Source organism: Mesoplodon mirus (assembly GCF_964341445.2).
Source record: "Mesoplodon mirus genome assembly, chromosome: 18".
NCBI classification, from domain to species: Eukaryota; Metazoa; Chordata; class Mammalia; order Artiodactyla; family Ziphiidae; genus Mesoplodon; species Mesoplodon mirus.
The window spans coordinates 46,318,505-46,335,538 of NC_138994.1; the positions used below are offsets into that span (position 1 = coordinate 46,318,505).

A 17,034-nucleotide genomic window follows, 5' to 3' on the forward strand; every position below is an offset into this window, starting at 1 on the left:
GCAAGGTGATCCAGAGAGAAAGGGAAGGGGTCGTCTTCTCAGTTCCTGAAGAGGACAGGCAGGGCCTGGGCAAACTGGACGTTTTGGCTCTGGAGAAAGACTGGAAACACTTGCTAGCTCCTTTCTTGACCCCATTTCTCACACTCTGCTGATCAGTGCCATATGTATGGCCTGAAACAATCTGTTACAATCCCGGGCAGCCTTCCGTTTACAGTCACATAGTAAATTCCAGGAGCCCCCCGTTATGGTCAGGAGATTTAGAAACAGAGATCACAGAAAGAGATCCAGTTTCCTTAACCTTTTCTCCTCTCAAGACACTACGACTTGGAAAGAATTTAAACACGTTTCTCTTTGGGGTGTGAAAAGTTCCGGGATTATACACATTTTTAAAACGTCAGAGTACTGGCCCGTACGGGGATCGAACCCGCGACCTTGGCGTTATTAGCACCACGCTCTAACCAACTGAGCTAACCGGCCAGCTGACAGCAGCCTTGCAAAAATGAATCTATGTAAAGTACAAATTACCGATCAGTCCTGTCTTCAGGAAAATTTAAAAATGGGTAAGATTGTTTTGGGAGACAGGAAAACTGAATACGAAAACGGAATCACTTATCGTTTCGGGAAGCAACATCCAAGCCAAAACACTGACGAGCACAGATAATGCTACTATGGGGCTTGGCGGCAGATCGAGGGGCAAACATACAGCTTAAGACTGACAACATGCACGTAGCGTTGACGCACACAACCGGAAATAGAAAAGGCCGCCTGATAGCAACTGGCAGATTCCCGAAGAGATGTGGAAAAGTATGTATATAAGCGCCAGATGCCCACAGCGCTTTCCTTGCGGTGTTTGCAAAAGGGAACCAACACCTTCGGAGGCACCGCTGGGATTCGAACCCAGGATCTCCTGTTTACTAGACAGGCGCTTTAACCAACTAAGCCACGGCGCCCGACTTAAATATTTTTTCTCCTCGTTTCCCTGGCCAGGTCAGTTCTATGGCAGGTGACTGAATGCCAGGGTGCCTTCCTCACCAACATTTGGCCGTACTGGAAAACAGGGTAGAAGGGACGAAATCCGCGGCTGTAACCGAGAGAGGGTGAAGGGGCGACACAGAAATTGAATCCTGGCAGACCGAAGGTAAGAAGAGAAATTCCTGGATTATAAAAATCGAAGGTAGTCCGCAGCAACCGCAAACCGACGAGGATGGGATTCGAACCCACGCGTGCAGAGCACAATGGATTAGCAGTCCATCGCCTTAACCACTCGGCCACCTCGTCCACGACAAAGGAACTTAGGATCTCCTCTCTGGGGTCTGGACTCTTCTCAGAGTAAGCGTGAGCCCAACTACGTCGCGAAGGGAGATGCGTCCCGAGAGATCCCGCCCAGCGACTCGCAGAGCTCTGGTTGCCGAGCGACCTTCTAGCTTGCGCCAGCGCCAGACCCTCTGAGTTGAGCGGTACGGAGCGTGCGTCAGTCCTCAGGAGCCCAGATTTACAGTACCCGGATCTACCACAAAAACTACCGCGAGATCATTGCTCTCCCCCGACGGGGCGACTAGAGACTTCGAGCCGGGACCCTCCCCTTCCGGCCCCTACAAAGTGCTTCTTTTCTGACTTGCGCAATGGGGCTCCAACCGAGTTGAAAATGAGAATAAAGAAAAGTGACCCGCACTTTAGAAAGAGGTAAGCTGACCCCGACGTGATTTGAACACGCAACCTTCTGATCTGGAGTCAGACGCGCTACCGTTGCGCCACGAGGTCCGCCATCCAGACAACTGGACAGGTCCCCTCATGACGAACGGTCAGGCTGACGGGTCCCGACGATCGAGGCGCAAGAGCCGAGGGCCTTCCGGAACTTCTAAAATCCCGCGGCGTGGTGCCTGCGCTCTCCCTCCGGTATCATGGGACCCGCAGGGCCCGCCGCACCCCGCAGGGCACGGCTTTGCGGCCTCCCGGCTCAGCGGTCCCTCCGACCCCGAACCCGGCCTCCTGCCGCCAGCAGGCGGCCCAGAGCTGGTTCCCTGGGGGACCCAGAGCTCACAGCCCAGCGGGGACGGACTGACACAGAACCATGTGGAAGGACGGATACCCGGCGGAATCTGGTGGAGCAGTGCCAGAGCTCCGGCGAGTAGGGTCAAGAGATTAGCTCCCCCAGCGGCGGTCTCCTCCCGGGCTGCACACTACAGTCGCCTGCGGAACCTTCCAGATAGCTAAGCACAGGCCCCAGATTTAGAGATTCTGATTTAAAGGTCCAGGGTAGAACCCCGGCATCGATAACTTTGTCAATTTTGACAATTCCGAGGAATCATTTACATACAATGAAATGCACAGATCTGAAGTGTTTATTTTGGTGAGTTTTGACAAAGAACAAAGAAAGAAGACCTTTCCTTCACCCTAGAAGGTTCTTTCGTGTCCCTTCCCAATCGATCCCCGCCGCTCCCTTCTCAGAGGCAGCCACTGTTCTGATTTCCATCGCCATAAATGTAGGTATCTTTTGAAGCTCCCCAGGTGAGCCAGAGCTGGGAACTTCTGAAGAGTGATACCGGAAGCTTGCAGAGAGCCCCCATTTGCTTCTTGAAGGGTAAGAGGAGTTCAAGGGGCCAATATGGTGAAAGAAGTCGGGCTGTGTCTCACTCCTTCCAAGCTAAATGCCTGCACTTTCTGCGTAAGGGCCATCCCAAAAGTTATCAGGGACCAGGGACAAGTCAAAGCCCGCTGAGGAGCCTGGCCTTAATTGACTTGGCAACATCTTTAAGAGCCTTCTCCCTTGGTTGTCAGGACACTGCTGTCTGCTGACTTTCTCCTAGCCTCTCGCCCTCCCCCCTAGTCTCTTTTTCTGTCCTTTTTGCTAGGAGTTTTGTCTTGTGTCCTCATGCTACCACCTTCCCTGGAGTCAGCCATCACCTGTGTGCTGAGGACTCCTGAATCCCACTCCCAATCCCAATGAAGCCTCTGGATTCAGATGTCTAGGGCCTGCTGGACACCTTCATTTGACCCTGTCATCCTGAAACCCCGCACCTTGGGTGAGACTGGAATCCAGTCGCACCTCAGATGGGACTCGAATCCACAATCTCTGGCTTAGCAGGGGACTCAAACCCACAGTCTCCCAGCTGAAACCGCACACTTCCTCTCAGGACTTACGAAGCTCAGGTTCTTTTTGTCTCAGCACAGAAGGAATTCAGCAAGAAGCAAAGTGATAGGTAAAAAGTAGATTTATTGAGAGAGAGACACACTCCATAAATGGAACGTGGGCCATCTCAGAAAGTGAGAGCTGGGTGGTTAGTTTTTATGGGCTGGGTAATTTCATAGGCTAACAAGTGGGAGGATTATTCCAACTATTTAGGGAAGGGCGGGGATTTCCAGGAATTGGGCCACCGCCCACTTTTTGTACTTTTATGGCTGGCCTCGGAACTCCCATGGCGCCTGTGGGTGTGTTATTTAGAGTATGCTAATGTATTACAATGAGCCTATAATGAGGCTCAAGGTCTTCTGGAAGTGGAATCTTCTGCCATCCTGGACCAAGTTGGTTCTAACCATTTTATGTCATATCCTTAACGACTTTTTTTTTTTTGCGCTACGCGGGCCCCACTGCTGTGGCTTCTCCCGTTGCGGAGCACAGGCTCCGGACGCGCAGGCTCAGCGGCCATGGCTCACGGGCCCAGCCGCTCCTTCCCGGACCGGGGCACGAACCCGCGTCCCCTACATCGGCAGGCGGACCCTCAACCACTGCGCCACCACGGAAGCCCTAATTTTAATTTATTTATGGCTGCATTGGGTCTTCGTTGCTGCGCGCGGGCTTTCTCTAGTTGCAGTGAGCGGGGGCTACTCTTCGTTGTGGTGCGTGGGCTTCTCATTGCAGTGGCTTCTCTGGTTGCGGAGCACGGGCTCTAGGCGCGCGGGCTTCAGTAGTTGTGGCTCGTGGACTCAGTAGTTGTGGCTCGCGGGCTCTAGAGCGCAGGCTCAGTAGTTGTGACGCACGGGCTTAGTTTCTCCGAGGCATGTGGGAATCTTCCCGGACCAGGGCTTGAACCCGTGTCCCCTGCATTGGCAGGCGGATTCTTAACCACTGCGCCACCAGGGAAGCCCTATGTCATTCTTTTAACGGTTGTGCCCTGCCCCCTTCCCTCCTGTTTCACCATCACCTTCGGGTTCAAATACTAATTTATTGGTTGGGCCCCCAAGGCCAAGTGCTTCTTAAGCATGTGGGTCCAGGAACCAGGTAGCCAGTGTCCATAAGCAGGCTTTGCTAAAACTAGTTGTGTAACTTGAGCTTGTTATTGAACCTCTCTGTGTTTCAATGTCCCTACCTGTAAAATAGTAAAGATTATAATACTAAAGATATTATAATAATAATTATAGTAGATAATTATTAGAACATGGCTGGTAATCACCACTCAATTATTATGGTTGTTGTTATAGTAACTCTCTGGTCCTTGCATGATTCTTCAGCCACTGCCTCCTCCCCTCCCTTGTGACAACGCTGCTGCCTTATTTACAGTCGCCTAAACTCACCTTGGTCAGAGCTGTCTCTGTGCCACTGTCCCCGGTATTGCTTGATGGTCTTCCTGAAATGGAGCAGGACCCTGCGGGGCCCTCCTGGGCACAAATTTTCCTTGTGCCCTGTTTCCCCATTAGCAGGAAATAGGCTTCATTCAACCTCCCTGACCTTCCCTGGGTACCAAAAGGGCAGATTCTAATAGTTGCTAATCAAGGAAGGGAGGGAATGTAGAAACAAAGGAGGAACAGTCAAGAAACAATAGTGCAGCAGCATGGGGCAGAGTCCTGGTTCCTCCTCAAGGAAAGTATATAACAATATATCTTTGAGCTCATCTGAAGGAACAAAGACCCCCACCCAGATGGAGGATGGTAACTTCCAGCTGAGCACAACACCGCCCTGTTACCTCACCACCAACGAATCAGAAGAAAGTCTGAACACAGTGGAAGATAACAAAGACTACGACCCCCTCCCCTAATGATTACCTGCAATTAGCTTTCCCTATCTCCCTTTAAAAACTTTCATGGTCCAGCAGAATCTTCAGAGTTGGTTCTGGGACATGAGTCCACCTTCTCCCCAGGTTGCCGATCTCCTGAATAAAGCAAGCTTTCCTTTCCAGCCAACACTTGTCTCTCAAGTATTGGCTTTAGCCAAACCTGAGTTCGGCAATATTCTCAGTCCTTCTTTACCTGGCTGACCCTTACGTACACCTCCAGACTCAACTGAGAAGCTCTCTCTTCCCCAATTCTTCCCCCACCTGGGAAAGGAGGTCCTTCCTGTGTCTCCTCCAAGGTAACACTTAAAATGCCACCTTTTAATTTTTTGCCCAGTTGTTTCCCTTACTACACTCTCAGTTACTCAAGAGTAGGGAGTATGCATTCCTAGCACCCAGGAATATGGTGTGTATTTAATAAGCATTTGTGAACTCAGTGAGGGATAGCTTTAGCAGAAGTACTAGAGTGGGCAAGAGACTGGCTTGTAGAGGAAGGAGTCTGGGTAGTTGAAGAGCATGAAGTGAGGTGGAAATTGTTGCTAGGAGGGGAGGTTGAGTCAGTGAATATGGTACCAGGGAATGGGAACATGGACTTGATCTCTAGGCTCAGAGAGTTGCTGTAGCAAGTGAGAAGTATGATTAGTCCAGTGTCACTATCCAGAGTACTCTCTGATGTTGAAATCTTCTCCATTCATCCTATCAGTTTCCAAATTTTTTTTCTAATTGTATTTTTTTATCATTAAAAAATGTATTTATTTATTTTTGGCTGCGTTGGGTCTTCGTTGCTGTGCGCAGGCTTCCTCTAGTTGCAGCGAGCCAGGGCTACTCTTCGTTGTGGTGCGCGGGCTTCTTCTTGCGGTGGCTTCTCTTTGTTGTGGAACACAGGCTCTGGGCGCTCAGGCTTCAGTACTTGTGGCTCGTGGGCTCAGTAGTTGTGACACACGGGCTTAGTTGCTCCGCGGCATGTGGGATCTTCCTGGATCAGGGCTTGAACCCGTGTCCCCTGAATTGGCAGGCAGATTCTTAACCACTGTGCCACCAGGGAAACCTTCAGTTTCCAAATTTTAGAAACGAATAAATTATTCTGTCCAGAGTTGCATTGCTACATATGGTAGCCACTAGGGTGGCTATTCAATATGGGGCTATTCAAATCAAGTTAAATTTTAAAAATTCAGTCCCTTAGTCCCAATAGCCACATTTCAAGTGTTCAGTAGCCACAGGGAGCTAGCTGGCTACCATACTGGACAGAGACAATATGAAGTATTTCCGTCATCATGGCAAGTTCTGTTGGACAGTGCTGATCCCAAACTGAGACAATCTGAGACTCAAAAAGAATAACAACTGCAATGCACTGAAACACACAAAAGATGTTAAAATCTAACAACTAAAAACAACTAATTAGTCACTTTGGGAAGATACTGGGGAACCATTATTCTGAAAACTGGTAAATAATGGAGTGAAAATCACACATTTATCCAACCTTTCCTGTATGACTTGTATCTCATGGTAAACAATGAGTCGACAAGGGCACATTCTTATTTACAGGAGAATCCCAGGTGACAAATGCAGAAGGAATGATAGAATTAGGACATCCCCAGTTTGCAACCCCCCCCTTGAAATAATGGAGCTAGGCAGTGACGATTAATTAAACCAGTAGGTGAAAAACTGATGGGGAACTTTACAGTGATTACCTCAGTCTGACTACACCTGAACCCACTGCTCAGATTAAAAACCAGAAAAAGAGAGACAAGCAAGCATGATGTGCTGCCTGTTAAAAGTCCAAGGCCCAGTCATATACATTTTCGAGACAAGAGATCATACATCAAAATGGCATACTGATGTATTACATAAAGTTCACCAAGGTACATAGTCCAGGTAAGCACTTACACAGTGACCGGCAAGTCACCATGACGCCCTACAGAGTTGGGAAAGAATGCTATTCTTTTAAGAAGTTTAAAAAAAAAAAGTTACACTACTATTAGCGTCAGAAGAAAGGGGGAAAAATTGATCTTTGCTGTTGCGCAGCCACTTCTGTCTTTGAGGAGCTCTGGCTAATGTTAATGCAGATACACACTGCACATGAGAGAGAGAGGGAGGAGGGCCAAACAAACGCACAGAGAGAATTTTATGTTTAGTTTCTCTTGGCCTGCCTTAAAATACAAAGTTTATTTCATCACCAAAATGAGGGAATTCAAGGCTAAGAAAGCTGTATAACAAATGTCTTCATTAGTCAGCTACCCCTTGCACAAGCCCCTTTGTTAAATCTTCACAAATAATATTTCTTTGTCAAAAAATGATAGGGGCTTCCCTGGTGGCGCAGTGGCTGAGAGTCTGCCTGCTGATGCAGGGGATACGGGTTCGTGCCCCGCTCCGGGAAGATCCCACATGCCGCGGAGCGGCTGGGCCCGTGAGCCGTGGCTGCTGAGCCTGCGCGTCCAGAGCCTGTGCTCCGCAATGGGAGAGGCCACAACAGTGAGAGGCCTGCGTACCGCAAAAAAAAAAAAAAAAAAGATATATAAACAGCCTGCTTTGGTCACTTTGGTGGTCCCATTTCTATGAGACTTCCCTGTGTATGAACTAAATTGTTTTTTTCCTCTTGTTAATGTCTTGTGTCAACGTAATTATTAGATCAGCTAAAAGAACTCAAGAGAGATGGGGGGAAATTTCTTCCTCTTGGACAGAATTATTTCGTGATGTCTGGGATTTGCTTCAAAATAACCCAGTGGGACTGGGAGGGAGAGTATAGCTGAAAAAAGGTTGGTCATGTGTTGGTAATTGCTGAAGCAGAACGGTAGGCTTCAAATGGGGTTTTCTTTATTTTTCTTTATCTTTACATATATTTGAATATTTCTGTGATTTAAAAAATGTTTTTCTGAATTCTTTTATGACCAGTTCAAATGTTGGGACATGTGAGTTCCAGCCCTGGGACGAGTGGCCCCCTGGGGAAGGACACCTGGCCACCAGCAATACCTCCTATGGCCACAGGGTGGCTCCAAAACTCGCTTTTGTGAGACTTTGTAGAGCAGGCTTCCCTGAACCAAGGTCATGGAAAGTGACAGGACAGACCTAAATGCTTGCTGTTTACTAATTCACAATGTGAACTGTGACTGCCCAGTTCTTACTATCTATAGGTCCCCTAGGCAGGAAGGCTATTATGAGCAGAATACCCCAAACTTCCAGCTGCTGGAGCCCAAAATCTAACAGTCATCTTTGACCGCTCCCTTTTTCTCATCCACCCACAGCCCCGTGTTCAGACTTTATCTTCTAAGGATCTCTAGATCCCTTCCACTTCACTCCACCTCCTTGACTCCACTCTGGTCCAATCTCGTCCTATCCTTCCTGGTTAACACCATGGCTTCTTCACAGACCTTCTGCTTAAAATCTTAAAATCCATTCTCCATGTTGCAACCAAAGTCATCTATGTATGTTATACAAATCTGAGTCTGTCCCTCCGCATGGCTGCAAGGCCATGTCCCTTGTCTACCCATCCCACCTCGCCCTGATCTCTTCTTCCCCTTCCATTATGGGCTTCAGACACACTAGCTCCCTTTCTGTTCAACAAATACACTGGGCTTGTTCCCACCTAAGGAACTTTGCACTTGCTGTACCTCACCTGGAATGCTCCTTCCCCAGATCTTCATACAGCTGTGACTCCTTCTGTTCATTCTATTTGCTCCAGGGACCTTGGAGAATCTTGCAAAAGCGGGTCATGGGCTTTCCTCACTTTCACTCTAGAACAGTGCTTCCTTTACCTGTGAATAGTCAGACCCGATAAACTGTCTGGGGGAGCGTGGCTCTGAAGTCCTGGGCTTTCTATTCTCAGCGAAAAGTTCTAACGAGGACATTCTCTTCCATAAAGGCAGTAGAATTATCAAAAAATCAGGAAATTAACACCGATACAGTACTATTATCTAGGCTAGAGACCTTATTCAAATTTTCCAGTTGTTCCACTAATGTCCTTTATAATAAAAAAAATTTATTTTCCTTATCCAGGATCCATTAGGATCACACATTAAATTTCTCATGTCAAATTTGTCACGTCTTTTTTTTTTTATTGAAGTATAGTTGTTTCACAATGTTAATTTCTGCTGTAAAGCAAAGTGATTCAGATATATATATATATATGGATATATATATATATTCTTCTCCATTATGGTATATCAAGGATACTGAATATAGTTCCCTGTGCTATACAGCAGGACCTTGTTGTTTGCCCATTTTTGTCACATCTCTTTGTCTTTCATGACCTTGAGGGAACATCTTTTGACCATCTCTTTGACTTATGAATTTTTTCACCCACTGGTTTAGAAAAAAGGAAATCCATTTATTACATTGGGGACCTGGAAGAGAGAAAAGCATTTCCTCTCATTTTTGACCACATTTCCTAAAACAAAGTTTAAGAACAAATGACCCATTTTCAAAGAAACTTTCCTTGATCACATTATTCTAATATTTCCCTTAAAATTTTTTATTTACAGCACTTATTATCATGCAGGTATATTATTTGTTTGCCTGTTTGTCGTCGATCTCTCTGACCCCAGGAAGGTAGACACTTCTGACTTGTTCCTCAAGAACATGAGGCCAGCACAGTGCCTGGGACTTATAGCTAGTCAATGAATATCTGTTGAATGAATGCATGAAGAAATAAAAAATGCCTCTAAGGTTTGTAGTTGACACCCTCCTAGAAGCACTGAGATGAAGAGTAGTGATAAAAGAAATGTTCACATATTGAGGTATGGGGAAGTCATTCTGGCTTAAACATGAGTTAACTTGAATTTTATGCTAACTAAAACAGCCTGTTTGTGACCTATCAAACATACATTGTACATCTGCTTTAATTATTAAAGAAAAGGGCACACTGACCAGAAGTAAAGAATGTCCATGTTAAAAATAAAGATTAAGTGCCCCTCTTGGGATGCCAATGCTGGTCCTCTTTTGATGATAAGACTCCCTTCCCAGGTGCCAACGCCATACTGACTCGCTGTGTACTCATGGTCTGTTCTTTTTTTTTAAAAAAAACCATGAAGAAATGTAACCCTTACTTGTTTAATGTACTTTGTTCTGACCAGATATAAAACTGTACTGGAAACCATGCTTCCCTGGGGCAGTTTCTCAGAGTGATCTGGGAAGTGGGCATCCGGGCTAGTCCTTAGTTTGGTTCAAATAAAACTCTTTTCTATTCTTACTATAGATGTTTATCCATTATTATTCTTGGCAGTAGGAAGAGAGATGATCTGGTAAGTGGGTAGGAAGGCCCCTGCGAGGTTGTGACTAGACTGTGAGCAATGAATGCGGGCAAGAACTTTCCGTTCTGCAGGGATCCCCTTTGAGGCCCAAAGGTCAGTGAGGTCGCGATAGTGAGAGATGCTTGGACTGTAGTTGGGCTAAGTCGTGCCCACAGCTCAAAGAGATAAGGAAATCGTTGCAGAGTCTGCATCTCCGCCCTCGATCCTTCCCTCCCAGGGACGCAGGGTTTCATTCTCTTCCTCCACGCCCCGCTCCACCCCCTTTTCTCGTCCACTCCCTTCCCTAAACACGCCTCTCATCCACACCCTAATTCAGGAGAGCGGGCCATTTTCTGCACTCTGCAAATCCCTGACCAATCTGATCAAGGTGTCTGGGGAGTTGGTTGGGGGGGACCAGAATCAAGGAAGGTTCAGGTATGGGGTCCGCCGACAACCAGGGGCTCCGGGAGAATAAACGACAGCCGGACAATGTAGGGGCATCCACCTCTCCAAGTTCGGCCCAGGGCAGGTGGAAGCTAAACGGATGCGGAGAATGGAAGAAAAGAGAGTGTCCAGGCCTCAGGCATGGCGATGCCCTAAGGCCGGCGTGGCGGTGACAGTGGTATCCGGAGGGTCGTCCTGGGCAGCGCAGCGGGGGCTGGGGGCCGGGCGGCTCCCGGCGTGGGCATCGGGGAGGAAGGAGTGTCCCAGGCTAGGCAGGGCGGGTTTCCGTTCGCCGGGGCTGCGCCGGCAGAGTCGGCAGTGCGGAACCGCGCCACCGCCGCACACTCTCAGGTGCCGATAGCTCGGCTGCGCGCGGGGAGAGGGCTGGCTGTCCGCACCCGGCCGGGATGAGGTACAGAGGACCCGTACCCGCGATCCTCTGGGGGTTCTCGGCGGCGCGATAATTTACCGCTCTCGCGATATTTTCAGAGATTCCCGTCGTAGCCCCCGCTTATGCGGTTACCAAGGCAACTGGGCGGCACCAGCGCGAGCGGGAAGGCGGAGTACGTCGAATTTTTGTAGGCTAGCCTGGGAGACTTGAGGAGTGGCCCTCCCTGAACTTCCAGTCCCAGAGACCACGGCCTCTGCTCCAGGCGGTAACCCTTACCCTGGGGGCCATGGGTCGGATCTCGGGACTCGTGCCCTCTCGCTTTCTGACGCTCCTGGCGCATTTGGTGGTCGTCATCACCTTATTTTGGTCGCGGGTAAGACCCATGGCTCCCCTCCTTTCGCCCCCCTTCCCACCTTGGGGTGGTCCCAGCCCCACCGCACCTTTTCCTCCGGGGCCTTACCCGGTGGGGTCCTCCCATTCCACCGCTATCCGCCGCTCGACCCTCTTTCAATTTCTCTTTCTTTCTGCCCTGCTCCCCAGGACAGCAACATCCAGGCCTGCCTGCCTCTCAAGTTCACCCCCGAGGAGTATGAAAAGCAGGACATGCAGTGAGCACTTGGGGCAGGGTGGTCAGAATTAAGCAGTAGTGGGAGTGAAGGGGTGTTAGAAAAAGGCCAGAAGGCCTAAGCCAACTCCCTTCCTTTCTGCAGGCTGGTGGCAGCGCTCTCTGTCACCCTGGCCCTCTTTGCAGTGGAGCTGGCCGGTTTCTTCTCAGGAGTGTCCATGTTCAACAGCACCCAGAGCCTCATCTGTATCCTTTCTACTTGTGCACCTTTCCTGTGCGGCCCATTTCCATCTTAATGCCCTTCAGCCACCTAACTAGGCCTTTCTGGCACAGTGGTGTTTGCCCTGGCAGGCAAACAGAATCACTCCAGTTGAGAGATCTTCTTAGGTAATGTAGAAGATTTAATACAATCTTTGATCATTTGTTAAGCTCCTGCTATGAGTCGGGCACTGAAGATCTCAAAATGGGAGTAAAACACAATTTTCTATCTTGAGGAAGAGGCAGACACAGAGACAGACATGTGTAATTCAGTGTGATAAGCACTGTGCCGTAGGATGTGTAAAGATGTGAAGCAGTATGGGAACGCAGAAGAGACTGAGGAAGATGGATCAGGGAAGGCTCTTGACACTGGGATAGTGGACGGGGAGGACCAGTGTGCTGGAGAGTGATTCTAGCAGGGTGTATAATGTCACTGTGAGCATTCCCGTGTGCTTGGAGTAGATGGGGAGCCTACTACTTCACCTTATAGATATGGGGTGGCGGTAGCTTGGGGCCCCAGCTGTGCAGGCTCAGTTCCAGCCTCCACTCACATGGCAGTTCTAAAACTCAGAAGTCAGGGCTGCTGGCTCTGGCCTTTGCAGTGTGGCAAAGGGAGCAAGAGGTGCCCTGCTCCCCAGGAGGTGAACCAGAATGCAGATGCCAGTCCCACCACTGGCCTTTTCTGGCCCATCACTATCTATTGATCCAAAGGCTTTCCTTGACTCTGGTGCGTTCCCAAGCCATTGGGGCTCACTGTAGTGCATCTGTGGCCCTATCCTTCTTCATATTTGAGCGTTGGGAGTGCACCACGTACTGGTACATTTTTGTCTTCTGCAGGTATGGTAGCACCCAATGTTTGAGGACGGGGAAGGACTGTTTACTTTAAATCTGAAGGTTTCCCCTACCCAGCCCTTTACTCCATGTATAAGATATCAGATCCACTCAACATCCCATGGTCTTTTTGAGGTCCCCCACTCCTACACTTTGGGGGTGGGATTGCTGGCTTGGGGATTTGGATATTTTTATTGGAAGGGACCCTGAACCCATCACTTACCTTCCGTAGTGCCATCCCAGCCGTCACCGAAATAGCATTATTCATCAGCGTCTTTGGGCTGAAAAAGAAACCTTTCTGATACCTTCGTGACTGGAAGTAGGGATGAAGGCTGGAGAAGCGAGGGACCACCCGCCGTTCCTGGAAGAAGGAAACCATAGGCTTCAGCCCTCCCCCTAAAACTGCATTTGGTGGAGGATGTCAGTGTTAGGGTAATTGTCTCTCGAGTCTGGAGTTATGAGTTTTGTTTACAGTTCTTCGTAAAAAAATATATTTTAGGGTAAGGTCAAGACTTACAGGAATTCCCTGGCGGTACAGTGGTTAGGACTCCGCGCTTCCACCGCAGGGGGCGCGTGTTCGATCCCTGGTCGGGGAACTATGATCCCGCATGCTGCGCAGCGTGGCCAAAAAAAAAAAAAGAAAAGAAAGATCAAGACATAAAAATTTCAGGAGAAACTTGGGGTGGCCAATCTACTATAGAAACGGAACAGTCTTGCACTCTAAGATACTAGGTGTCGCTTTTATTTTGGTTATTACGGTAGATTTCTGGCGGAAGGGAGTGGGCGGGGATATGTAAATAAAGTGAGGCGGCCGGGTAGGACAGCAAGCTCTTAAGTGAGTGGAGCGTTCTGGGAAGAATTAGCCTATGCTTTTTTTGACGGCAAATGCAAAAATATATTTTATAACATCTGCAAACAAATGTAGCAACAGAAATAGAAGAAACTAGATAGCTTTAGGTTGCTCGGGCTAACGTGTTGGATTCTCACCCTCGCTCTAAGTGGAATCTTTTTCCCAGACTACGGAATGCCCTGGAGTAGTCTGTATCGTCAGGTGGGATAATCCTTACCTGTTTCTCCTTTTGGAGAACAGAATAGAAAATGATGATTGGAGCTCGCATGATTTCGTGATTAGCGGCTGTGCGTAATCAGGCTTCGCAACATCCTGATTGCTCCTTTCTGATTCTTTCTGACGATCCTTATCTTTAGTGTAGTTTTTTCCGTGGGTAGAGAATAACCGTTTTTAGCGGTATGGTGTACTTACTGAAAAAAAAAAAAGAGGTGTTTTATAGGTCTTACGGTGTTGATCGTAAGCTTCTTTTAAAATCTGTTGGTATTGAGGTTTTTTGTTTTTTTTGTTTTTTCTTTAAGAAAGAAAGCCTAGTGTTTTTCTTTTTTTTTTTTTGGAGAAGTTGTGTGGTGGTAATTCGTAAGCATATGTTAAGCTTCACGATAGTAAGTGTTGGTTAATATTACTTAAAAATTTTTTGATTACGTGTTATATGTATCCTTGGTTTTTGGGGAGTGGGTTTTCTGTGTTTTAGTTTTATTCCGGAAGTATTAATATCGAAGTTTCCGTATTATTCTGCAGGAGAGGGTTGGATGTTTTCCTTCAGTTTCCCTGTACTGGGTTCTTCCTTTCAAGAACCTGAAGAAGCTTCTGTTTTCGGTCGATAGTCTATTTAAGAGTACCTCATTTCTGCTTGGTAGTTTATAGCAAGAATACGTTCAAAAAGAAGTTATTGAAACGCACTTTTTCGCATTGCGAAAACTACAGGAGTCGAAGGTTTTTGATTTGTCACGGGGTATTTGCAAGGTCACGTTTCCGAGAGGTTTGTTGGGTGTTGGGAAGGTTTTGTTTGTATGTTTCAGTTCTAAAGGGTGGAGTCCGGCCTTTTTTTTTTTTTTTTTTCCTTTTTGGGCGGTACGCGGGCTTCTCACTGTTGTGGTCTCTCCCGTTGCGGAGTACAGGCTCCGGCCGCGCAGGTTCACCGTCCATGGCATACGGGCCCAGCCGCTCCGCGGCATGTGGGATCTTCCCGGACCGGGGCACGAACCCTCGTTCCCAGCATCGACAGGCGGACTCTCAACCACTGCGCCACCGGAGAGCCCCCAGACCGTTTTAAACAAGCAAAAAGGCATGCAAGGAGGTGTTTCCTGGTGATGCCCTGCAGGTTATTCCTATACGTATATAAACCTTTCCTAGCTGTTTTCTGGCAGAGCTTCTTTATGGATACTCATTGTATGCTGTAGTAGGCACTGAGGGAGTAGATGTTTGATTCTCGGCCGTCACGGATATTGCGGCTCATGGAAAGAGAGAGAAGTATCTGGTACTCCCAGAGTAGTTTAGTTCTAAATTGTGATAAAAGCTGCAGAGGCGATTTACAGGTGCTACGAAGGAGTAATGAAATTGCCCAAGGTGGCAGGAGTGCTGCTTCTCAGGAGCTGTTTGAGTGAGGTCCTCGAGTGTGGCTGGAGCAGAGAAGAAAGGGGGCAGGTTGTCCGCGAGGAAAAAAGGTGGACCTTTGCAACGTCACGGGTTCGAGCCCCGGCTCAGGAGGATCCCACATGCCACGGAGCAACTACGCCCGTGCGCCATAACTACTGAGCCTGAGCGCTGGAGCCTGCAAGCCACAACTCTTGAAGCCTCCTACACGCATTAGAGCCTATGCTCCGCAACAAGGGAAGCCATGAAGCCACGACAATGAGAAGCCCACGCACCACCACGAAGACCCAACGCAGCCAAAAATAAATTAATTTAAAAAGAATCTTGAAGTGTCACGTCTGTAGGCTGTTACACTGTGAATAGCACAGAAAGTTGAGGATACATTCCAGGGTTTGAAAACTGTTGTCAGTTTCAGCAAAGAAATCACTCAAGTCATTGAGTGAGGTTTCAGCATATCGTGTGTCTCATTTTTGTCTTACTCAAAAATATAAATGAAAAACATCAACCAACGTTCACGTTGGAACTGCACTTGTACTTAGGATATAACTCCATTTATGAAATCATGGATACAGAGTAGCATTTACAATAAAGAATATTGTACATTTTATTATTTGTGGATTCTGTTACATATCCTTTATATCAGTAAAATTTATAATAAACTTATGTACATGCACAAATGCATACTTTTTTTTGGAAAGTGAGTTGTTAAACATTTACCAGCACTTTCTTGCTCCTGCAATCCCAAGAAGCCTCTCATCACCAATGATTCTTTGTTCCTAAATCCAGAGGTTCCCTCTCAGACTAGAGTTTGATCTCTTTCCAATATGTTGACCACTCCCCTCATTTGAAATTTGTTCTCCCTTCGTTTCTGAAATGAGTTCCCCTGGCTTACCTCCCCCAGTTCTGGCTGCTCCTTCTTAGGCTCAGCTAATGAATATTGACTGAGAACCCACAGCTGGCCAGTCACTGGGGACGTATTACCGGGTTGTCACCTCTGCTTGCCTCTTAAGTGCTGGTGGTCACTACTCCTTGGGTGACTTCATCCACCTCTTGTCTTCAGACACCACCCAGATGCTTCTGGTTTCCATGCCTTGGCTCTCTTCTGTGCTCCCCAGCCTGGGGCAGAGACCGGAAGCGAGCTGTGGAGCCAATCCTGGGGTTAACGTGCACCCTCTCTCCTTGGTTGTGTGATCACCAACAGGTCACTAAACCTCTCTGTGCCTCAATTGCTTCATCCACACTCCAGAAGTACTACAAGCACCTCAACTATCTATCTCTTAGCCAACACCAGAGGCTTTGCCAATTAGCATCAAAAATAGGTTTTCATTTTATTGTGAAATTAGTGGCTTGTTAATCAGTATCAGCCAGTCATGAAAAAACAAATACTGCTCGATTCTACTTATATGAGGTACCAAGAGTAGGCTCAAAGTCATAGAGACGGAGTGTAGAACGGTGGTTGCTAAGAGCCGGGGGAGAGGAAAAGGGGGAGTTGTTTAATGGGTAGAGTGTTTCGGTTCTGCAAGATGAAAAGAGTTCTGGAGATTGGTTGTACAACAATATGAATGTACTTAGCACTACTGAATTGTACACTTAAAAATGGTTAAGATGGGGCTTCCCAGGTGGCGCAGTGGTTGAGAGTCTGCCTGCCGATGCAGGGGACAGGGGTTCGTGCCCCGGTCCAGGAAGATCCCACATGCTGTGGGACGGCCGAGCCATGTGGGACGGCCATCCCATGAGCCATGGCCGCTGAGCCTGCACGTCCAGAGCCTGTGCTCCACAACGGGAGAGGCCACAACAGTGAGAGGCCCGCGTACCGCAAAAAAAAAAAAAAAAAGAGGTTAAGATGGTAAGTTTTATGTGCTTTTTTATAATTTAAAAGTGAAAAAAAA

At 47.9% G+C, this 17,034-nt stretch overlaps 1 protein-coding gene across 4 annotated transcripts; it reads left to right on the forward strand.

Moving 5' to 3' along the window:
* Positions 1–10,548: 10,548 nt before the first annotated feature.
* TMEM107 (transmembrane protein 107) lies at positions 10,549–15,808 on the forward strand. 4 transcript variants are annotated; one of them, XR_014291938.1, is made up of 7 exons: positions 10,560–10,648; positions 11,147–11,421; positions 11,589–11,656; positions 11,759–11,859; positions 12,612–12,708; positions 12,935–13,134; positions 14,671–14,806. XR_014291938.1 is itself a non-coding variant. In XM_082604343.1 (6 exons), exons 2-6 carry the CDS (start codon positions 11,335–11,337, stop codon positions 14,861–14,863), a joined length of 546 nt encoding a protein of 181 aa, XP_082460469.1. In that variant the 5' UTR covers positions 10,549–10,601; positions 11,147–11,334; the 3' UTR covers positions 14,864–15,808. The 4 variants fall into 4 exon arrangements, 3 of the variants coding, with proteins under 3 accessions (XP_082460469.1, XP_082460468.1, XP_082460470.1); XM_082604343.1 differs by lacking the exon at positions 12,935–13,134 and having other exon boundaries at positions 10,549–10,601; positions 14,671–15,808; XM_082604342.1 differs by lacking the exon at positions 12,935–13,134 and having other exon boundaries at positions 14,671–15,808.
* Positions 15,809–17,034: the final 1,226 nt, after the last annotated feature.

Bases quoted from the DNA above. Each gene is read 5' to 3' on its own strand.
- TMEM107 (XM_082604343.1), top strand. From the start codon at position 11,335: ATGGGTCGGATCTCGGGACTCGTGCCCTCTCGCTTTCTGACGCTCCTG. The intron at 11,422-11,588 runs GTAAGACCCATG...CCTGCTCCCCAG, and splicing joins TCACCTTATTTTGGTCGCGG to GACAGCAACATCCAGGCCTG. The intron at 12,709-14,670 runs GTATGGTAGCAC...TGCGGAGTACAG, and splicing joins TACATTTTTGTCTTCTGCAG to GCTCCGGCCGCGCAGGTTCA.